This window comes from Mus pahari, chromosome 1 (genome assembly GCF_900095145.1).
Source record: "Mus pahari chromosome 1, PAHARI_EIJ_v1.1, whole genome shotgun sequence".
Lineage (NCBI taxonomy): Eukaryota > Metazoa > Chordata > Mammalia > Rodentia > Muridae > Mus > Mus pahari.
The window spans coordinates 158,589,437-158,610,747 of NC_034590.1; the positions used below are offsets into that span (position 1 = coordinate 158,589,437).

Genomic DNA, 21,311 nt, shown 5'->3' on the forward strand with positions numbered 1-21,311 from the left:
GAGAGAGAGAGAGAGAGAGAGAGAGAGAGAGAGAGAGAGAGAGAGAGAGGACTCTCATGGGATTCTGTCTCCAGTAACCATCTGTGTGTGTGCACAGTGGGTGTGGATCTGTGTAAGGGGAGCTGAGTGTGACACCATGTGGGGCAGGCATGGATGGGAGCCATGCCTTCCCTTGTCTCAGGCCTGGCTTTGAAGTAGCCCTGAGAACACTGTGGCCATGAAAGTGACTGAGTCATCTGGAAATTCCCTTGTGGAGCCCTTAGGTAGAACGGGAGGAGAAGGAAGTGAGCTGGTCCCTCTCCCAGGTGACGATATCAGTCAGAGGTGTAGCCACTGGCTGCTGGGAACGTCAGATTGGGATGTCACCATGAGCGAGGTGTGTGTGTGTGTGTGTGTGTGTGTGTGTGTGTAATGGGGTTCCAGCATGGCTCCCCACGTTGGGTCATAACAGGAAGAGTACACAGGTCTGAGAACTCTCCAGAAGGGCTCAGGGAGGCCAGAAGGCAGGAGACAGACTGTTGGCTGGCTTGCTGGGACAAAGCAAGGAGCCCTTGAGCTGAAGTCTGAGTTCAGAGCCCGGCAATGTGACCTTGGCAAGCCGTTAGTCTTGAGGGGGGCTATGAGCCAGGGCCATCAATCCCCTATTACTATGGCTGCATGGTGAAGCACCCCAATCCTCTTGGCCTGAAACCCCAGGCATTTGGCCAACTCTCCATCTCTATGCCCTGGAGTCTGTGGTTTCATTGGGGCTCCGGGACTTCTCTACTTTCCTGAGGTTTCCCAGTCAGCTGACTGGGACTGCAGCCTCATCGGAAGGCTTACCTGGAGGGGAGCCATCGCCAAGATTACTCACCATTACTGGCAGTCCTTGGTCCTCCCCTCGTCTCCCCACGGGCATGGCAGCTGGGGAGGACAGGGCAACGACCAAGATGGAAGTGACATTTCATTACTTCAGCTGTGTTCCACTCGAGAAGCCCACACGGAAGTGGAAGGGGCCACACAAGAGCAAGACAGCCCAGAGGCGGATGGTCCTCTTGGGCTAAGCTCAATAGAGGCGCTTCTCCCAGACACCCACCTCACTGCCTTGCAGGGTTTGGGAAGCTGAGACAGGCTGGATATGAAGGACAGAGCACAAAGACTGGTGCAGGAGGACCGCCCCCGCCCCCCCTCCCACCATGGATTTCCTTTCTTCCTTTCTCTTGCCAGCGAGTGTGGAGCTGATGAAGGGTCTCAGGCTGGTAGAGTTGTAGTCAAGTATCTTGTGTGAGATCTTGGCCTCTGGCAGGAAAGGACGTGTTTCCCTTTGTTTTCTTGCATCTCCATTGTCCACCAGTAAGGGAGAGGCAGAAGCAGGGGCCCAGATGGGAGAGCCACACACTGGCTGTCCTCTTCAGTGTTTTACTTGAGCACCTATTCTGTGCTCAGAGCTGAGGATTAGAAAATAGCTGTGAGGGCTGGTGAGATGGCTCAGTGGGTAAGAGCACTCGACTGCTCTTCCGAAGGTCCTGAGTTCAAATCCCAGCAATCACATGGTGGCTCATAACCATCCGTAACAAGATCTGATGCCCTCTTCTGGAGTGTCTGAAGACAGCTACAGTGTACTTACTTACATATAAATAAATAAATCTTTAAAAAAAGAAAAGAAAATAGCTGTGAGAAAGACGGCCCGCAGCCCCTCTGTCCCCCCAGAGCCTCCCAGTCCATCAAGGACAAGGAAAATGCATAGGACCTTGTTGCCCTTCCCAGCCAGGAAACGGCTCTGCAGAAGGCGGAGTCATTGGAGGGGCTTTTCTCAATGTTTGTAAAGATACGTGTGTACAGAAACACTGGGTGTGGAATTGCTGAGGAAGAGCACTGTGTGACGTGGGTCATGGATGGCCCAGGGTTTCAGAGTCCTATGTGGTGAGGAACACTCAGCTTGGAGATAAATGGGTCCCCAGAAACCCATAGGAGGGCCCCCAGAAGACTTCTGAAAGACCTTAAAGTCTTCAGGATGAGTAAGACATGAGCGTACCCACTCCTGGAGGTGAGGCGCTTAGGAAAAGATGCCTCTGCTCAGCTGGACAGTCATCTCCATCACCCCGGTCTCCTGCTTCCTGGCCCCTTTCTCCCTGCAGAGGAAACCCCGTTCAGAGAATGAGTACAAGCCTGTCTGAGCGGGGCCACCATGCATTACTAGGAGAAAGTAAGGTTGTGGAGTTTGGTCTTTGCAGATAAAATAAACGGATATTTCTCACCACAGATGGACAAACCAAACCTTATGTTGGACTCAGGTGTTAAAATGTGGAAAATTGTTTTGAATCAATGTGATCAATGTAATCCCCAGGTTCTCAGCTGGGGGAAGTAAGCAAGGCCAGGATGAGCCACCATCATCATCTTCTCTTCCTCCTCCTCCTCCTCCTCCTCCTCCTCCTCCTCCTCCTCCTCCTCCTCCTCCTCCTCCTCCTCCTTTTCTTCCTCTTCCTCTTCCCCTCCCTCCTCTTCCTCTTCCTTCTTGGTAAAGATTTGTTTATATAATTTTTTGTTGTTTGTTTGTTTTGTTTTTTTTTCGAGACAGGGTTTCTCTGTGTAGCCCTGGCTGTCCTGGAACTCACTCTGTAGACCAGGCTGGCCTCGAACTCAGAAATCCACCTGCCTCTGCCTCCCAAGTGCTGGGATTAAAGGCGTGCGCCACCACTGACCGGCTTGTTTATATAATTTTTAAAGTGATTTATTTTTATTTTATGTGCATTGGTGTTTAGGCATGCCTGCATGTGTATCTGTGTGAGGGTCTCGAGGCCCCTGGAATTGGAGTTACAGTTGTGAGCTGCCATGTGGCTGCTGGGAATAGAACCTGGGTCCTCTGGGAGAGCAGCTTGTTCTGGTAACTGCTGAGCCGTCTCTCTAGCCCCCTTAAAGGTTTATTTTTATTTTAAATTACATGTATGGGTGTCTTTCTTTGTGGGGGCTTGTGACACAAATACAGGTGCCTGCTGAGGCTGAGGTTGTAGGTTTCAGGTCACCTAAAGTGGGTACTAAACCCGAACTCAGGTTCTCTGCAAGGAAAGTAAACATTCTCCAAGAATGTTTACTCTGAGCCAAGAGCATCTTTTTATACTCAAGGTCCAGAGTGGTAAAACAACTTGCCTGAAGTCACACAGCAATTTTGCAGCCTGGCTAGGGTTTGAACTGAAGGCCTCTTGTTTTCCATGTTCATAGGTTTTGCTCTGCCTGCCTCCACTCCCCCAGAAAGTTAGTCAGTCTTTGTAGGAGTTGAGACTAAGGCCAGCGTCTGTATTCAGGGCCAAAGCTCAGAAAGAGGCAGTCTCAAGAGTGATGGGATTCAGCTGGGGCTTGAAAGACTGGTGGGGTTTGCAGAAGCTCGGGTGGGGCTGGGAAAGAAGGGGTGTGGGCGGGAGGACCCACTGGAACAGAGGTCATGGAGGTGGGAAGGCACTGGGTGGTGCCCCTTGCAATGATCATACAATAGTGACCACTGAATTGTCCCTGTGTCATCTTGTTTGATCCCATGGAGGCCTGTGGTCAGCCCACTTCACAGATGGGAAAGCTGAGGCTCCACACAGTATCCACACACATGGGAGAGTGCCTAGCTTGGAGACAGCCAGGATTGAGATCAGATTTAGGCTCTCTATACTCTGACTGAGAGACCACAAGTGTAACTTAACTTCTGAGGGTCTGTGTCAAGGTGGCATTAAGGGAAAAGTCAGGACATTGCTCCGTATGTGGCATAGGGGTTGGACTCTGCATCAGGGCTAGTACTGCCTCCCAAACCCTGCCTGCTCCTTGGTGGCTCTGCCATTTGCCCCCACAGTAATTCTGGGTAAAGCTTGGTGGGGGTCATGAGGTCATCGCCACAGAGGTTATATGTGTGTATGTCTGTGTGCATGCCTCTGTGTGTGTCTTTGTGTGTGTATGTGTGTGTATATCTTCCTCTTCTGGGGACCCTGTGAGGGGTAAGGGTGTGAGCTGGAGCTCAGGTTCAGGCCTGTGTTGGTGGCTTGCCCAAGGAAGCTGGGGGGTCCCCACTCAGGATCGGCATCACATGAGATCCTCCCTGAGGCCCCCATAAGCTTGTAAATGTGTCACTAATGGGAGTCACCTTGGACATGTGCTGGGAGCTGGGAGCAGGATGGGGGTCCTGCTTGCTCAGCTGTGACGTCCTCAGGCCCACACAATTCATACCTTAGCTGGGGAGCTGCTGCTTTTCCTCCTGCCCCCTCAGAACATGGGACGGTCAGCTCTAGTATTGAGTACAAAGTCGGGTAAAGCACCCGGGACACACGTTGGAAGGCCACATTCAAATCTCAGCTTTGCCACAGTCTGATACTAACTCATCTATCTTCAGAATGGGGACCCCATAGTGTCATGGTGGCCATCAGAGCGATGGAAGGGAGCCACCTCCAGCTGCCCGCCTCCTCTGGGTCCTCGGCGCCAGAGCTGTGCACACAATAATTCTCAATGTGCTTTCTCTCCCCTCCACCCAGTGGCTATTCATGTCAGATGTGACAGGGAGGGAGACAGCCAAAACAGGGACTCGAGGGTGGCAGTCACTCTGGTCAGGCTCTTCACTTTAGGCACCGTTATAGGTGCCTCTATGTGGTGTCCCTGGCACCTTAACCAAAGGGGTGGCTCTGTGTGCCAATCACACACAGCAGCTTGAGAGGAGGGACTGGGAGTCACCCAGCATCTGTCCTGATAGTCTTATAGACAGGATAGTAATACAGACAGGAGAGGTAGACCCAAAGACCCCCCACTCTCTAGCATTGACGCCGCCAGAGTTCTTGTCTCCTCCACACACTGGGACAGGAGTAGCACCCATTTCATTTTACAGGTTGGAAGAGGGCTTGTGGTTAAGGTTAGAGTGTCAATCCATCTTGGCTTGGGGGCCTCCTGTGACGTGGTCTAAATCCTTAGGAGCCATTCCTGGGGCCACGTGATGGGGTACCTTGGTGGCCAGAAATTCCTGTCTTTCTTCCTGTTACTGTCACTATCAGAAGACCCGGCTTCTTGTGTGTGTGTGTGTGTGTGCGCGCGTGCGCGTGTGCGTGTGTGCGTGCGTGTGTGCGTGTGTGCGCGTGTGTGCGTGTGTGTGCGTGTGTGTGTGTGGTGTGTGGTGTGTGCGTATGCGTGTGCGTGTGCATGTGTGTGTGTGTGTGTGTGTGTGTGTGTGTGTGTGTGTGTAAGGTCTGTCACGTAATGAGAATTTTTGTCAACATGAGATCTTCCTTCAGGCTTCTATATGGTCAAGCCTCTTCCTTCAACCCTAAACTCTGACGGCACAACCTTTGCCTGTCCAGTGTCACCGAGATGCAGTCACAGAGCAGGTGACCTTCTGGGCTGTGCTGGCTTTCCCACTTTTCCTAGAAGCTTGCTTGAGTGGCTTGGGGGTGGCCAGGAATCACACTGCTATGTACTGTGTACAGGTCATAGCTATGGCCTCACCGCACAGGGGAACAGGCTGGAGTGTAAGCGTTCCGTGGGATGAAAGCTGTGACTTCTCAGGTAGACGGCCAACCTGTTCTCACCTTGGTCTGGTCACATCCCAGCAGCAAATGAGGGCCAGGAGCTCCGTGGTGTGTGTGTATGTGTGTGTGTGTGTGTGTGTGTGTGTGTGTGTGTGCAACACGCGCACAGGTTGCACATAGCTAGAGGCCAGAGGATGTTGTATGTCCTGGTCTGATGCTCTCTGTCCTGGGCAGTCCCCCTGCATCTGTCCTACTCAGCGCTGGGATTACAGGCACTAGTGTAATGTGGTTACTCGGAATTTGAACTTGGATTCTCAAACCTGCATAGCAAGCACTCAGCCACTGAGCCATCCCTCCAGCCCCAGCAGCAGGAAACTAAGATTCAAGGTTTCTGGGGCCAGCTGGATGCATCCTTCAGGCACGGTACCTGGAACTACTGCCCTTGAGATGACCTTCCACCGTCCTCGTCACTTAGGAAGCCCCTGTCAACCCTTTGGGACTCCTGAGATATCGCTGCCCTTGTGGCCTGGTGGCTGGCAGGGCCCTTGCACCTTTGGACAGTTCTGGAACATCTTGTGTTCCTGGAGAGAGCAAAGCAACCCTTTCTCATGCTAGCACCCTCCCCATGCCACCCCCGTGCGCCTCGGGCCTGGCACACAAGAATATGCTCTAGAGAAACCCAGAGGACTGTGGCCAAGGGTCACAGCTGGTGCTAGGCTGTGGAGCCTGGTGTTTGGGGCCCTCAAGAGAAGGGAGCAGAGATGCAGAGTGACATGAACCAAAGCTAGTGTCATGACAGGCTTGGCCTCCCGGGCCTCCAAGCTGCCCAGTCTTCTCCTCTCCGTTTCTGTCTTTCCCCTTCCATGTGGAGAGAGAGGAGGGGGTCTGTGCAGACCCGCTGCTAGCCCTGTGTCAGTGAGGACCAAAATCTGAAACACCCAGAAGCCTGCCAGAGGTGGAGGTGTCCCTCCACTTCCTCCTGCCCTGTTGTCCTCCATGGCTGTTTGCTCAAGGTGATAGGATGGGCAGGCTCCATTTTCTATAAGACTGATAGGGCACAGGATCTGGGGAAGAAAGGGCACCCTAGCTTCTAGCCCACGTAAGGATGCCACCCGGCTACAGATCCTGAGATACAGGCTAATCCGTGTCCCAGAGAGGGAAGTGCTGCCTAGCCCAGGAGAAGCCACCAGACACCTTGCCCTGCGGTCTTGCCTGTTTTTATGTCTTCAGGCTGTGCTGGCTGCACATCTGTAAAGTGCTTGTCCCCCCTCCTGCCCATGCCTTTATCTGTCCCCCCAGTGCTTCTGGCATGGGCAGCGTTGAGCAGGAGTGGAGCCTGTGGCATGGAAGGATAGCCTTGAGGGACAGACATTATGTCCTTGACAATGAGGCTGGCGTTGCCCCCGTGGCCACAAGTCCACCACTGCCTGGCATCGCCAGCTGAGTTCCAGTGCCACCCTGTCTCCTCCTCCTCCAGAGGGCTTCCCGAGAGGCAGCCTTCTGGTGGTTCTTGGGGCGGTGGTTACTGTGTGCCATTAGTATGGTGATCTCCACCCATGTCTGTGTCCTGGGAAGGACTGCTGGCTTCAGGACAAGAGCCATGAACATTTCTTATTTTCAGTTCCAGTTCTAAGGACAGAACTTGGTATTCCGTAGGTCATGAGTGATTATGAAGAGAGGAAGTCTGGGAGTGACAGCAAATGGTGTTAGATAGGGTGACAGGAACATCGTGAGCAGTAGTGGGAGGGGTAACCGCTACAGTCATGAATGTAAATGTCTATATGGGGGATATCTGATATGTCACCTCCAAGGGGGTCACGACCCACCGGTTGAGAACTACTTGGTGGCAGTGGCTGGGGACAAAGTGGACGGTGGCAGGAAGGCTGGTGGTCACAGCTGGCTGTGCTGGTGAAGGAGTAAATGCCGAGCAGTGGGTGGTCCCCGTTTCTTCCCTGGACCCTCCCCTAGGAGACCCCCAATCTGACTCTTGGTCGTATTCTGTCCTCTGACACTATGGCTTGTTCCTTTGCAGACTCCATCGGGGGCTCCTTCCCGGTGCCCTCTCACCGATGCCATCACAAGCAGAAGCATTGCCCGCCTGCGCTGTCAGGTGGGGGGCTCCCGACCACGCCGCTGCTCTTCCACCCCCACACTAAGGGCTCCCAGATCCTCATGGACCTCAGCCACAAGGCCGTCAAGAGGCAGGCCAGCTTCTGCAATGCCATCACCTTCAGTAACCGCCCGGTGCTCGTCTACGAGCAAGTCAGGCTGAAGGTGGGCACCCCCGGACCCCTGCCTTTGACCTTTGACCTCTTTACTGCCGCGGTCTGCTGTTCCGCTGCTACCAGCCTGCCCCTCTCTCTCCTTCTTGCCCATGTCACCCTTTCTCCTTTCCCAGCCTTCCTAGGTAGCAAGATTCGGTGGGAGTGGCTTTCGCCAACCTATAGGAAGGCCCGCCCCCTGGGCTGGGTGGTGGGCGGGAATGAGCCACATAGTGAGTTTTCTGGCTGTAGAGCCCACCCCTTCCCCCTCGGTCATCTGACCAAGGAGGAGAAGCAAGCTGAGGCTCTTCACTCCCTGTGACCAGATCACCAAGAAGCAGTGCTGCTGGAGTGGGGCCCTGCGACTTGGCTTCACCAGCAAGGACCCTTCCCGCATCCACCCTGACTCGCTGCCCAAGTACGCCTGCCCTGACCTGGTGTCTCAGAGTGGCTTCTGGGCCAAAGCGTTGCCTGAGGAGTTTGCCAACGAGGGCAACATCATTGCCTTCTGGGTGGACAAGAAGGGCCGCGTCTTCTACCGGATCAATGAGTCAGCTGCTATGCTTTTCTTCAGTGGGGTCCGGACGGTGGACCCTCTCTGGGCCCTGGTGGACGTCTACGGCCTCACGCGGGGTGTCCAGCTGCTAGGTGAGTGGCTTCTCTGTGCTCCGTTAGTTACAGGTGCTGGGACTAACCTTCACTCCTATGAGTCGTGGTGGCTGCTGGTGACATCCATAAAGCTAGGGACCCAGGAACAACTTTACAACTTTCCCATGAACAGCAGTGTCCTGTTCCTGGCCACAGCTTTGGGAAGTGAGGCTTAGTGAGATTAGAACCCACACGGGCCCTCCCTCAGGGTGCTCTCTGAGTCGGGAGCAACTTTCCCCCACCAGGAGTGGCAGCCTTGTCTATTGCCTGGTGAAGTTAATGTTGCTCTCAGTAACCACTGTCAATGGAAGCCTAGGCATGTCTCATAGCAACCCTGGGACTCTATTGGAAGAGACTCACATTCAAGGATGCTAAGCCCCTTGTGGATGAGTGGTGGAGCCAGCTCTCCATACTGGGTCTGCTCTGGCCTCCATTTCCTCTAGCACCCAGGCTTCATCCTTAAGAGCAGTCTGCAGGGATTGTAAGGGGACTCGAGAGGGGAGGAGGCTCAGAGAGAAAGGATAAACAGCCTATAGGACCTACCATGGGAACATTAGAAGATAGGCTGGACCTGAGCGGCAAGGGGCAGCTTTCCTGGCCCTGGAATTTGCCAGGACTGCCAAGGGCCTCAAAGAATCTGAGCTGGTAATGGAGGCGAGAGTATAACCCAGCCCGTCTACCCGGCTTGACATCTGTGTACATATATATTCAAGTGTGTGCTTGCAGGCATGTGAACTCTACATACAGGCAGAGCCTGATCAAGCCTCAACTTCCTCATCTGGAAAATGGGCCACGGGAAGAGTTATAAAGTTATAAAATGTTAGCTGGCACTGTCCTAGGTATCAAAGCCATGTCTAGCGGACACTTGCTGCTTCTGTCCCTGTCCCTACTTCCTTTCCCTTGCAGGGAGAAATGCCATAAGGGGGGTTCAAACCTGGTTTCTGGTTCCCTTCCTGACTTCTAAGCCTAGAAGTTGTGAGTGCTTTTGGAATGCTTTCCCTTGCGTGAGACAGGACCCTGGAAGTAAAAGCACCGGCCTGAGTAACTGCCCGAAGCCCGTGTGTTATGTTCCAAACATCAGGAGGCGTTTTTATTAACCAGCAGTTTGGGAACTTTCTGTTTTTCAAGTCAATAAAAGTGTGCCTGCATTCACGCTGACATATTGAGAGCCCAAATGAGCTATTCCTGGTGGTGACAGCTACCGAAGAAGGGTATCCGGGCTGACTGGGAGGCCTCCCCAACTTCCTCTATTACTGGGTACTGAGGCCTCTCTGCTGGCCAGGACTTAGGTGCCTTAGCCAGAGGCTGGACAGATCTGGGCTGGATCCTGGTCCAGCATGAGGGTGCCTGCACCAGGTTGTGGGTCCATCTGTACTGTGGGACAGTAACAACTGCGTTGAAGACTTTCGAATTCTCAAAGGACGGCGGTATGAGGATCAGCAGATACACAGAAGTGGCTAGTGGCTGTCAGTCATCCCTTCCTATCCCGGGGAAGACCATGCTTAACCCAGAGTCCACAGGAGTCCCTTCCTGCTGTCCTGGTGCCCCCTGGGTCTCACACTGTAAGGCAGTAGAATTCCAAAGCTTTAGTGTGAGCCCCAGCCCACTCACCCAGTCCAGACTTAACCATCTTCTCGGAAAAATGTCTGCGAGTCCCATGTCTTACCCAGGTCCCTGCCACGTGGTGGGAGGTGGAGAATAAATGACTTCCTGCTCTTGAGAAGGTCTTGCTAGGTGAGAGATACAAGAGGAACAAGCAATACTCTTCGTCCTGCCTAAGCAGTCCCCAGGAGTGAGAACCAGACCCCAGGCCTCCAGCACGCTAGGCAAGTGCGCTACCACCGAGCGGGAGATTGTATTCAAAGGTTGCAGCAATGGGGAATTGGAGAACCCCCCCCCCCCACACACACACACGATGTGGAGGAGACAATCTTGTCTAACCTTGTAAGCTGTGCTCAGGAAAGGTTGCAAGATGGGAGGGGAGAGTGGAGACTGGCTGAAGGAGAGGCCTGGGACTTGTTAGCTGAAGAAAAGAGCAGTGGGTGGGGCTAAAGGAGACCAGCCCTACCCTCGGACAGTCCCAGGTTCACTAGACAGTTAGGGGGAGGCAAAGGAGACACCAGGATTCAATCAACATACAACCTGGAAGGGTGGTAAATTGCTAACCTCTGTGGTCATAGAATCCCTTTCGCCTACCCAGCCGTTTCCGTCACTAGCTCGCGGAGCCTCTCAGCAGGCCTAGAAGAGTGTTTTTCATCCCCATTTGGCAGGGAGAAGACTGAGGTTTGAGGAAGGCCTGGCCTGCCCATGTAGGGATGTGGCGGAGCTGGGTCTGCACAAGAAGTTCCACGATAAAGCGGTGCCCTTTCCCGTGGCCCTTCAGCAGGTTTAAACAAAACAAAACAAAACAAAAAAAAAAAAAAAAAAGGGAGGCAGGATGTCAAGGGAGGCTCAGGTTTGTGGCTTCTTGAAAGAGGAGGCTCAAGCTGGACCTACCCGTTCCAGGAGACTGTGGGACAGGGAGGCGTGTGCCTAGTGGCGTGGGGCCCCGATTCTCAGGGCACTGGAGGTAGATGGGGAAGGAAGCTGGACATGAATCAGCAGCAGAGCCTCATGCTGGCACAGGAGCCCAGGCTGTCCAACCCAGCCTGACCCACACGCTTTCTGTGACTATACATGGGTTTGCTCGGAGAGGTTCGCTCGCCCTTGGATTTCCCTGCGGGCGACTCTGCATACTCCATAAGGCCGAAGCCTGTGATGGCTGTCCTGCCCGTAAATCATTGTGATCCCTGGTGTTTTCAAATGGGGATTATGGCCCCTAAAGTCAATTAGCAGATTAAAATAGCTCTTCTTTTTGCCCCTCCTAAATTGATTTGTGTGTATGTATAAAACAGGAGAGACAGAGCGGGGAAGGACAGAGACGGGGAGGAGCTGGGCGGTGTGGGTGACAAGAGAGGGTAGGGATGAAGGCAGGGATCCCTCTCGGCCTCTAAGGTGGCCCTGATGTCACTCTTATCAAGTTCTGGGATTCTAGGCCTGGGCCAGTATGCTCAACATTTCTGAATCTTACACTGCTCCCCCGCCCCAGCAGCTGTTTCTCCTTTTAAGAACATTGTTCCCTTTCTTGGTGGCTTTGAAGATGGGCCAGTCTTTCCTGGAATGATTATCCCCTAGAGGTTATGTGACCTTTAGGAACTTCCTCCAGGTTTGACCCTGTCCCTTCCAGCTTCTGTGTGGGGGCTCCACACCTTACCTGTCTGGTCTTCAGAGCACAGGTGTACCCAAGTGCCTGGCACACTGTACGTGTAGTAGGTATGCATACATTAGGTATTTGAGCCCACCCCCAGGTGAATGGCCATGTCCCTGAAGAAGTGGACAGTTTAGAGCTGGGGTCTCCCCCTCCTCCACTGCAGCCCAGACACAATCATCAGGCCAACTCCAGGCCACTTTGCTATGTGCTGGAGCTCAGTAGCTCACCCTCTTTCCTGCGGGTGCCCTGGCCCAGACCTGGGATGGTATCTCCAAGAATAACAGCTTCCTACCTCCAGGAAGAAGGGCCTGCCAGCAACCAAATAAACACAAGTTTTATGGGGTGATTAATACAAGAACAGATAAACTCCTACCCTAGTCTCCTGTGGTCTCCTTGTTTCTCTTAGAAATGCTAACTTGGTGTGGAACACAGGCCTGTAATCTCAGCACTTAGGAAGCTGAGGCAGGAGGATTATGAGTTCAAGGCCAGCCTGGACTACATGTCCTCCCAAGGGGGGCGGGGGGTGGCACTTGGAAAGAGCAGTTATGATCTTGCAAAAGGCTGATGAGCCCAGACTCTGCTCTCATGGCCTTTTGGCTATCATGCCATGGTCTGGGCTCTCTGCAGAGGAGAGAGATGGAGAGGAGAATTGAAAACCTAGCTTCTGACCTGGTGGGCTTTTACACCAAGGGTCATGCCATATCGCAGGTGCCAAGTTGCCCAACTCTGATTCTGCAATTAAGTGTGATCCAGAGCGTACAACTGTAGGACGCCACTAGCAATAATCCCGGAGGACTTCTGTGGGAAAAGAAGCTCAGGTTAAAAGAATGGAATCATAGAAGAACAATTTAGTCATACATGGGTTACACTGGCACAGAGCGGGGAACCAACCAACAGGGGCCTGTCCCGAGAGAGGCGTAAAGAAGAAAGGCAGCAGTCTGTGTGTGACCATGAGGATCGTGTACAACTGGGCACATGGAAAGAGCTTCGTTTTAAGTGGCCCTGTGGTCCCTGTGCTGTCTGGGTATTTAATAGAAATTGTGGCTGACAGTGGAGGAGGGCCAAGCCCACACTGAGGTGGGGAAGGTCTGGAATGTAGATTCTCCCAGCCAGTCTGGACATGAGGTCGGTGTGAGCAGACCTGGTGCCACGTGGGAGTGGTAGTGGCCAATGTGAGAGGGCTGGAAGTTCGGGCTTACAAGAGTTCAACCCCTACTACTTCTCTCCCTGAAGTCTATGTCCAGGCCTGGGCGGAGACTCAGGTGCCATGGCATTGGGCCAGATGCTCAGGGACTGCTTATCCAGGGCCGTGCCCCGAGAGACTCCTCAGCCTCTGGAGCCGAGGCCCAGGGGGGCTGCATTGTGTCCACAGCTGAGGGCTGCACTGCCATCTCGGGGAACCTGCTGCTTCCCTGGCTAAACCAATGTTTATGTCCAGCCTTAGCTGCTGGGTTCAAGAGGCTAATTGTAGTCTAAGGAGCTTGTGCTGGTTTCGGGATGGAATAGACCACTGGGATGCTAATGAGGGTCTCTCTCTCTCTCTCTCTCTCTCTCTCTCTCTCTCTCTCTCTCTCTGACTCTGACAATTCTTTCCTTTTGACATAAAAAGAATAACTCAGTCGGGCGAGGCAGTGTACACACATGGGAAGCAGGAAGATAAAGTTATATATTGAATTTGAAGCCAGCCTGAGCTACAGAAGACCCTATCTTGAATCCAGTGTTCCTTCTACCCCAAGTCTTACTGTTCCTTCTTCAGAGACTCTTCCAGGCATTTTCTTTTTCTCCTCACCTCAAATCTTGACAACTGTGTCAAGGTCAGGGCACCAAACCCTCCTCTCCTCCACCTGGACTTCCCTCCCTCCCCTTGTATAGGATGAAATACGCCCCCCCCCCAATCACCTGGAGCACGTGGTTTGCATGGTGCCTTGCCCTGCTGTCTAAGGTGGCACGCACTCTCCGTGCGCAGGGGGAGGGATTGTATGTGTTTTGCAGAGAGGTCTAAGGACCTCAGGTGGTCGTGGCTTGGCACTGCCTTCCAGCTTCTCTGAGTCCCTTGTAAGTCTGAGGACCTGTTGTGTCTGGAGCTCAAGGCAGGAAGGATGCTGGGTAGAGGAGGCTACCAGAGTCTGAGCGATGTTGGTCGGAGAAAGAGGTAAGGGGACCCCAGGGTATCTGATTCAGCAGGGAGGGCAGGACTGACTGCCTGTGCTCTTCACAGGGCAGCATGGGCTCACATCCATGGGATTGCCAAACTGGGACTGTCCGTCACCTACAGAAAAGGCAATGCCACACTTCCACCTAGTGTGTCGCCACCTCCAGATGTGGTTCTAGGGGCCTTGGTAAGACCTGCAGGGGTGAGAGAGTCATAGTGGAACCTGAGGGAAGGGAGGAGCTGGGTCCTGTACAACTGGGGACCAGGCCCTCATTTTAGAAACAAGAGAGGTCTCCTCTCCAGATTAAGACCTGCCCCAGCTGCTTGGGAGCTGTGGGTAATTCCCAGCATCTCTTGCCTTGGACTCTCTTGCCTTGGATGTATCGGGCATAATTATACATGCCCCACTTAGCTCACAGGTATCTGCAGAGGCTCACAGATACAGGAAAGTGTTTATGATGTGAGAAGTGGTTTTATCCAGTTTGCCGTGTTTGCCACCATCACCATCACCATCACCAAATAGAAAATTCCATGCCAGTCTTTTAGCAGAAAGGAAAGCCCCAAAATCTAAGTTTCCTGGGATACAATCTGTGGGTCTCCAGTGGAGTTCTTTAGAACCCTAGCGTTCTCCAGGACATTTCTAAGATAGTGAAGTGGAGAGGCACGAGGAGACAGGGCCATGGTGCCTACCTGCCAGATTCCAACCACAGTGTACCACTGGAACAAAGATATCACCGCTTTAAAAAATAAACCACTTGAAGTGGGTGTTCCTGTTCACACCCGCCCTCCTGGCCATTGGAAGACTGATGCAGGTGGATTGCTGTAAGTTCCAGGCCACCCTGAGATACAAAAACTAAGAATGCAAAACCAAACTCAACCACACGCAAAAAGACAACAACTAAACAAAGCAACAGAAGTTCTGAGAGCTGCTACATCAAATGATCCTAGGAGCCCCTGGCTCCCGTGAGTCAACCAAGGAGTCTGCCTTCGAGTCATTCTGGACCTGTCTATGCTTCCCTGGGGGGGGGGGGGGCGCTCAGAAACCATGTGTGTTTTTTCTGGGCGGCCCATCGCTGAGTGTAAAAGGAGAGGGTGGAGGCTAGTGTGGTTTTCAGGGCACTGCCCAGAGGTCCATCTGAGCTATGTACCGCCTCCACAGCTCCTTCCCCTGCCTGGGTCAGACACAGGCCGGCAGGCCCATGTTTATGGAGACAGTCAATGTGCTGGCAGCGCCTTCCAAACAGGGGCTGACTGCTGCGGCCCTGTGGTTAAAGATTACTCGGTGCTGCGGATGTGAGAATCCAAACAAACAGGAGTCTGGGCTGGTGGTGGCCCAGCTTCAAAAGAGGCCCCCGTGACAGTGTCAAAAACCTGCCTTGGTCGCCCTGTGCAGCTGGCTATGTGTCACAGGGCTGGGTGGCCTCTGAGTGAGAGCTGGCTCGTCACCAGCCCACGTGCCTCATGGCCTGGCTCAGGTTGACTTCTATGAACTTGCCTGCAATATTACACCTAGCACGCCTTTCACCAGCTGCTTGTCCTACTGCCGAGGCAAAGCCCTTCCCTGACCCTCTCCGAGACAGAGGATGAACTCCTCGGTCAGAGTTGGAGAGCTTTATTCTCAAGGTGACATTTATCCCAAAGAAGAGACTCTACTACACGAAAACCTAAACCAGGGAAGCCTTTCCATTTCAAGGCAGGATTTCCTGTAGCCCAGGCTGACTTCAGATTCATTATGTACTTTAGGATGGATAACCTTGAGCTTGACCTTGAACTTCTGATGCTTCTGCCCCACCTCTGGATTGCAAGTGTGTACCACCGTGTCTGGCTTAGTTAGGTTCTGATATATCAAACCCAGACCTTGCGTTCTAGGGAAGCATCCTGCCAACTGAGCTATGTGCCTTTGCCCAGGGAGAGTTACTCTTTGACAGAGTTATTTAGAGATAGGGGCTAGGAAGGTGCTTTTTGAGGTGGTGAGCTTCCTGTCCCCAGGAGCATTCTAGGTAAGGCTGAGTGAGAAGCTGGCTGGGGTCATATAGGTTGCCTGGCCCCTTACCTCCTCACTTTCTTTGAGCAACCATTTAATCTGAGATGCTAAGATTACCGTAACCATGTCTAATTTGGAGTCTTCCTTCTCTAAGCCTAAACTAGCTGTCTGATGATTCCCAAGACACAGGTCCCGGCTGGTCCTCTCCCTATGGGTCAGTACAAGTCAATAACCTTGCAGGGCCTGGTTATTGCTGCTCTGGACCAGAACAATTGCCAGGCAGCAGATTTGGCAGGCACCAAAGGGACAAGAAGCACAATGGCCGAGCAGCTCCTTTCAAGGTCTTGTGCCACACATCTGCCTGCATCGCTAACGCCTCCTGAGCGGGCAGCATGGCTCCGGCACCGATTACGTGATGTGTTGCGTCCAAATGTGGGGCCGCGCCAGGGCTTGTGGTCCAGGTCACCTGCGTCCTGGAGGGGTCCCAAGGAGTTCTCTTGGATTTGGAGGCTGCACACAGCTGTGCCCCGTCTCCAGGCTTACCTTACTTGGGGGCCTTTTGCTGCCTCTGCCGTGCGGTGGGTGCTTCTGCGTCTCAAGTTGCAGCTATTTCGGGGCCTTGCACAGCTGACCCGCTGCTAGGACAATTATTTGGAGCCTGCTGGCCGCCCACAGCTGCTCCTGCGGAAGGCTGGAGAGGAAGGGGAGAAGACATTCTTAGGCTGGGCCCAGCCACTCCCAGCTGCTCCTGGGCCTCAGCTCCCAGCTCAACAATACTTCCAATGAGGCCATTTCCTTGAGCCGTCTGTCTGTCTCCCCCTCTCTCTGTTCGCCCTCTCATTCCTTCATAGTTAGCCTCCATAGTTTAGTTGCGTCTCCTGGGTTTCCAGTCAGTAATTTCATTCAAAGAGTTATTTTCTGGGTGCCCACTGTGACCTGTGTGTCTACAGACAGCATGAGCAATATATTTGTGGTGTGTGTGTGTGTGTGTGTGTGTGTGTGTGTGTGTGTGTGGTTCAGGGGGAACTGGGGGTTGAACCCAGAGCCTTGTGCACACTAGGTATGTGCTTTACCACCGGCCACACCCCCAGGCCAAAATGCTAATATCTGAAATTATCTGGGCAACAGGGGCTCTTCCTGCCTTGGCCTGTCAGAACCTGTCAAGGCAGGCATATTTCTTACAAATAGCTGCAACTTGAGACATAGAGTGCCCACGGCATGGCAGAGGCAAAGGGCCTCCCGAGTGAGCTAGTGTGGAGATGGGCGTCCAGCCCCCAAACCCAAGAGGATCCCTTGGGACCCTCCCAGGCTGCCAGCTAAGTACCAGGCAGAACATTTAACACCTGGTCCGGAGTGCCCTAGAGTCCATGGTAACGTGGAAAGAGTGGCTTGTATTGATATATGATCACGTGTGCCAGGTACTTTACCAGGTGTCCAGTGGACCTTATATCACATCCCTAAAGTGTCCTTCCAAGATGAGCCTCAAAATCCATCTTTATCTTTGTATAAATCACTCACGTATGTCACAGCTGAAGCAAAAGGGTCTCACGAGGTTCCGCTATGTGTCCAAGGCCATGCTGCAGGTCATAAAGCAATGACAAAGTCAAGATCTGAACCCAGGCTGATGGCTGGCTTCAAATTCACCACCTCAACTAGGTTCCCACCAGTATATTGCTTATCAGTATATGGATTTGGTTACAAGACCCAACCAAATGATACCCCAAACACTCTTCGGTCGGTGTTGTTAATTTGAAGTAGAATGTATGTGACTTTGAACGTGATAGTCACCCTGTACCTTGAGCTCCTTGGGGGCACATCTGGAGTACTGGCTGGGTCCACTCACCCTCTAAGTGGTGGGAAGGTATGTGTGCAATCAGAAAGATGGAGGGAGAGGCGTCTTCCGCATTGGCTCAGAGCCCCGGTGTGGTGACTTAGAAACAGGGATGAAGAGCTCAGTTTGAGAGAGGCCAAGCCCTTTTTTGCTTTCTGAACAATTTTTTGCAAGTAATGTCCACAAATTTGACCTGTGCTACTGTGAACTATCCCACAGCCTGCCCAGCTCCAGGACTCGGAACACACAGTCCTGAGAGTACGGGCAGCCCACGTGAGATCATTCCCAGAGGCCATGTCCATCTCTGAACAACTGATTCCTCTTCTCCTCGATGTTCCTTGCTCCTCTCTCCTCCCCACTCCCTAGAGTCCCCAAAGGCCCAGCACTGGAATCCCTCAGGGGCCAGGCAACAGAAGCTGCTACTCTAGGGCCTAGGCCCTCCCCACCCTCGTCTCCCTCTAGTGACCTCCGTTTCCTTCCTGTCTAAGGCTTCCCCTCACCTCTGCCTCTGCACAGTCCCCAGCCTCTGAGCCATGGCCATCCTTGTCAGAGTCAATTCCCTGGAATAATCGAGTTTTCCGGTTGGCTCCCTCCTCCTTGCCAACGCAATGCTGGGAAACCCCAACCAGCCAGGCCCCAGGAGACTTTTGGAGTAGCCTGAGACTTAGAGGAAGGGTGGCACCTAACCTTCCTGAGTCCAGATAACACGGCTTCTAGAAGGGGCAGGGGGAGGGGGACAGAACAAAAGAGGCTTTAGAGTCTCCGCTCCCTTCTGTGGAAGATCAATCATGGCCTCTGCTCTTCTTCCTGGCTTCGTCTCCCAGGCTTTGCTGGAAGACTTGGTCACTTAGGAAGGCATAGGTCATGCTGTGGCTTATAGGGGTGCCAGTCAGATTTAGGGACACGAACTCTGCAAAACGGGTTCCATCAGAAATGAGTATGGCATTGGGGGATGCCCCAATATTGAGTCTCTGTACGTGGTGGCTGACATACGACACCCCGGGTCTGCATATGGTGAGCTGGCCTGCATGGGCTGCTTTAAGGATACCATGCAGGGGTCATCCACATGTCATCCACATGTCATTACTCTCACTGTAAGTTACAGGTCCATAGAGTAGGGATAGCAATATCCATTAAAAGAACATGGCTGGAAACTGCCGTTGGCATGAAGAAGTGTTCAGGACAGTAATTAAAAAAAGATGTTATGTAAAAGGAAATATGCAGCAGGGCTTTTATACAACTTCATGGATGCTCAAATGTTACCCACAGACTTTAGTGACCGTGTTCTAAGGAGATGGGTCAAAGCCATCCCAAATGGTGTATATTACCCACATCAAAATGGTGTATATTACCCACGAAAGCTTAAACATTATTGGGGTTTATATAGTAGAACTCAACCTCTGCATTGAAGAAACCAAAAATACATTTAAAAGAATCTGTTATGCTACAACCCAAATCTGGACAACGCCTTTTCTCTGGGCAGTGACAGAGCTGTGGTTTCCTTTTTGCTGGAGTTTATCTTCTTCATACCTCAGTCTGGATTTACTTGTCTGGAGTAGTGAGGAGGGACTGATGTTCAATGAGGCTGCTCTCAGAAGGCTCTGTTTCTCCGATTTATTTAACCTCCTTCTGCCGTAATGTCTTTACATGGCAATGATAACCTCAAAGGGTAAGTACTGGCTTTCCATGTCATAGTTTTATGGGAAGAAACTGGGAGACAGGTGTTCTTTCTGGCCTCCTAGGGCGTCAGCGGTGCCTGTGACAAATGGTTATTGTCTGAAAGCCACTCCCAGGATTGGGGAGACAGCGAGGTGGGCAGAAGCCATGAGGACCTGAGTTTGGCGTCTTCCAAAGGCAGGATGGAGTGGTGGGTTTATAGTCCCATTGCTGGAGACACCTGCTGAGACAGGAGGCTCCCTGGAGCTTTCGAGCCTGCCAGCCCAGTCTACGTGGCCAGTTTCAGGCCAGAAAGGAACCTTCTGAAACAACAACAAAAAGGTGGACGGTGCCTGAGAACCACCACCCTAGGTTGACCTTTGGCCCCCTTCATGCATGTGCACGCATGAGCGCGCACATAGGAACCACTCCATTCTAGGAAGTAGGGAAGTCCTAGGGGTTAGAATTTAAGAAACCCTTTTCTTTCGTGGAGGGAGGGGCTGAAGATAGAGGAAACCAACCCACTGCTAACAACAACATACTTTGTAAGACTGTAAATCTTAGCAGGCGCCATGGCACACACTGAGTTCTAGGCTACGCCGGGACCGGAGCCTCCTTCTCAGAAAAATTAAACATCCCTCTCAATAGGTTATAAAGTTACAAGTTCTGCAGGGTTACCAGAGGCCGTAAAGAGAAGGGACTTGCTAGCGGGGGAGCACTTAAAAGCGATTAGATGTCCTTCAGGTTGGTGTCTTCCAGCCACATGCTTTTGTCTAGAGGGTAGATTCCCGTGCCTCCTTCGCTTCCCGCTTCCAGTCTTTGCATCTGAGCAGCAGCATCTTTAGTGCTCTGGTGGCGCTTGCTGCGCGACCCCTGTGGGACGGTGACGGTCGCCCTGTCTCTCGCCCTCCCCGCCGCAGAAAGCGAGCTGGTGCTGCCCGACTGCCTGCGGCCACGCTCCTTCACCGCGCTGCGGCGGCCGTCGCTGCGGTGCGAGGCGGACGAGGCGCGCCTGTCGGTGAGCCTTTGCGACCTCAACGTGCCGGGAGCCGACGGCGACGACGGCGCACCGCCCGCCGGCTGCCCGATCCCGCAGAACTCGCTCAACTCTCAGCACAGCCGCGCTCTACCGGCGCAGCTGGACGGCGACCTGCGCTTCCACGCGCTGCGCGCCGGCGCGCACGTCCGCATCCTGGACGAGCAGACGGTGGCACGCCTGGAGCACGGGCGCGACGAGAGAGCGCTCGTCTTCACCAGCCGGCCGGTGCGCGTGGCCGAGACCATCTTCATCAAGGTCACGCGCTCGGGCGGGGGACGAGCGGGCGCGCTGTCCTTCGGTGTCACCACGTGTGATCCTGGCACGCTGCGGCCCGCCGACCTGCCCTTCAGCCCTGAGGCCCTGGTGGACCGCAAGGAGTTCTGGGCGGTGTGTCGCGTGCCCGGGCCTCTGCACAGCGGCGACATCCTGGGCCTGGTGGTCAACGCGGATGGAGAGCTGCACCTGAGTCACAACGGTGCGGCGGCCGGCATGCAGCTGTGCGTGGACGCCTCGCAGCCCCTCTGGATGCTCTTCAGCCTTCATGGCGCCATCACGCAGGTCCGCATCCTCGGTGAGTGCCGGGTGCCATCCTCCAGTACATGATGCTCTTTCTAGGCTTGAGTGAGTTCTGGGCAGGGCAGAAGCATCTGGTCCACCGGATGTCGGGAAGAGAGGGATGAACTCAGAAGAACCCAAAAGACACAAATTGGCCAGAGCCTTACATCCCAGAGGTTGTGTTAAAGGGTGCGGGGGCAGTGAACTTTCTGAGACTTGGTTTCCTCAGGGCTGCTTGTGGCTCTTAAGGAAAATGAGGTTAGCTGGTTATGGTGGTGCATATCTGTAATCCTACCGTTTGGGAAGCAGAGGCAGGAGGATCTCTGCAAATTCGAGGCTAACCTGGTCTGCGTATTGAGTTTCAGGTCAGCCAGAGCTTCATAGCAAGCTCTGTCTCAACACAGAAAAACAAACAAACAAACACCCCAAACACCGTATTAGTGTCTTCTTGAGCAGTTACCTGCATCAGA

At 53.3% G+C, this 21,311-nt stretch overlaps 1 protein-coding gene across 2 annotated transcripts in view; it reads left to right on the top strand.

The window, feature by feature from the left end:
* Positions 1-21,311, top strand: part of Neurl1 (neuralized E3 ubiquitin protein ligase 1) — a 78,652-nt gene that overhangs the window by 52,216 nt on the left and 5,125 nt on the right. For both annotated transcript variants that reach the window (XM_021205306.2, XM_029545258.1), the window contains exons 2-4: positions 7,498-7,739; positions 8,053-8,374; positions 20,168-20,857. In XM_021205306.2, the coding sequence (XP_021060965.1) occupies positions 7,498-7,739; positions 8,053-8,374; positions 20,168-20,857 (1,254 nt within the window). The remainder of the gene's footprint in view (positions 1-7,497; positions 7,740-8,052; positions 8,375-20,167; positions 20,858-21,311) is intronic.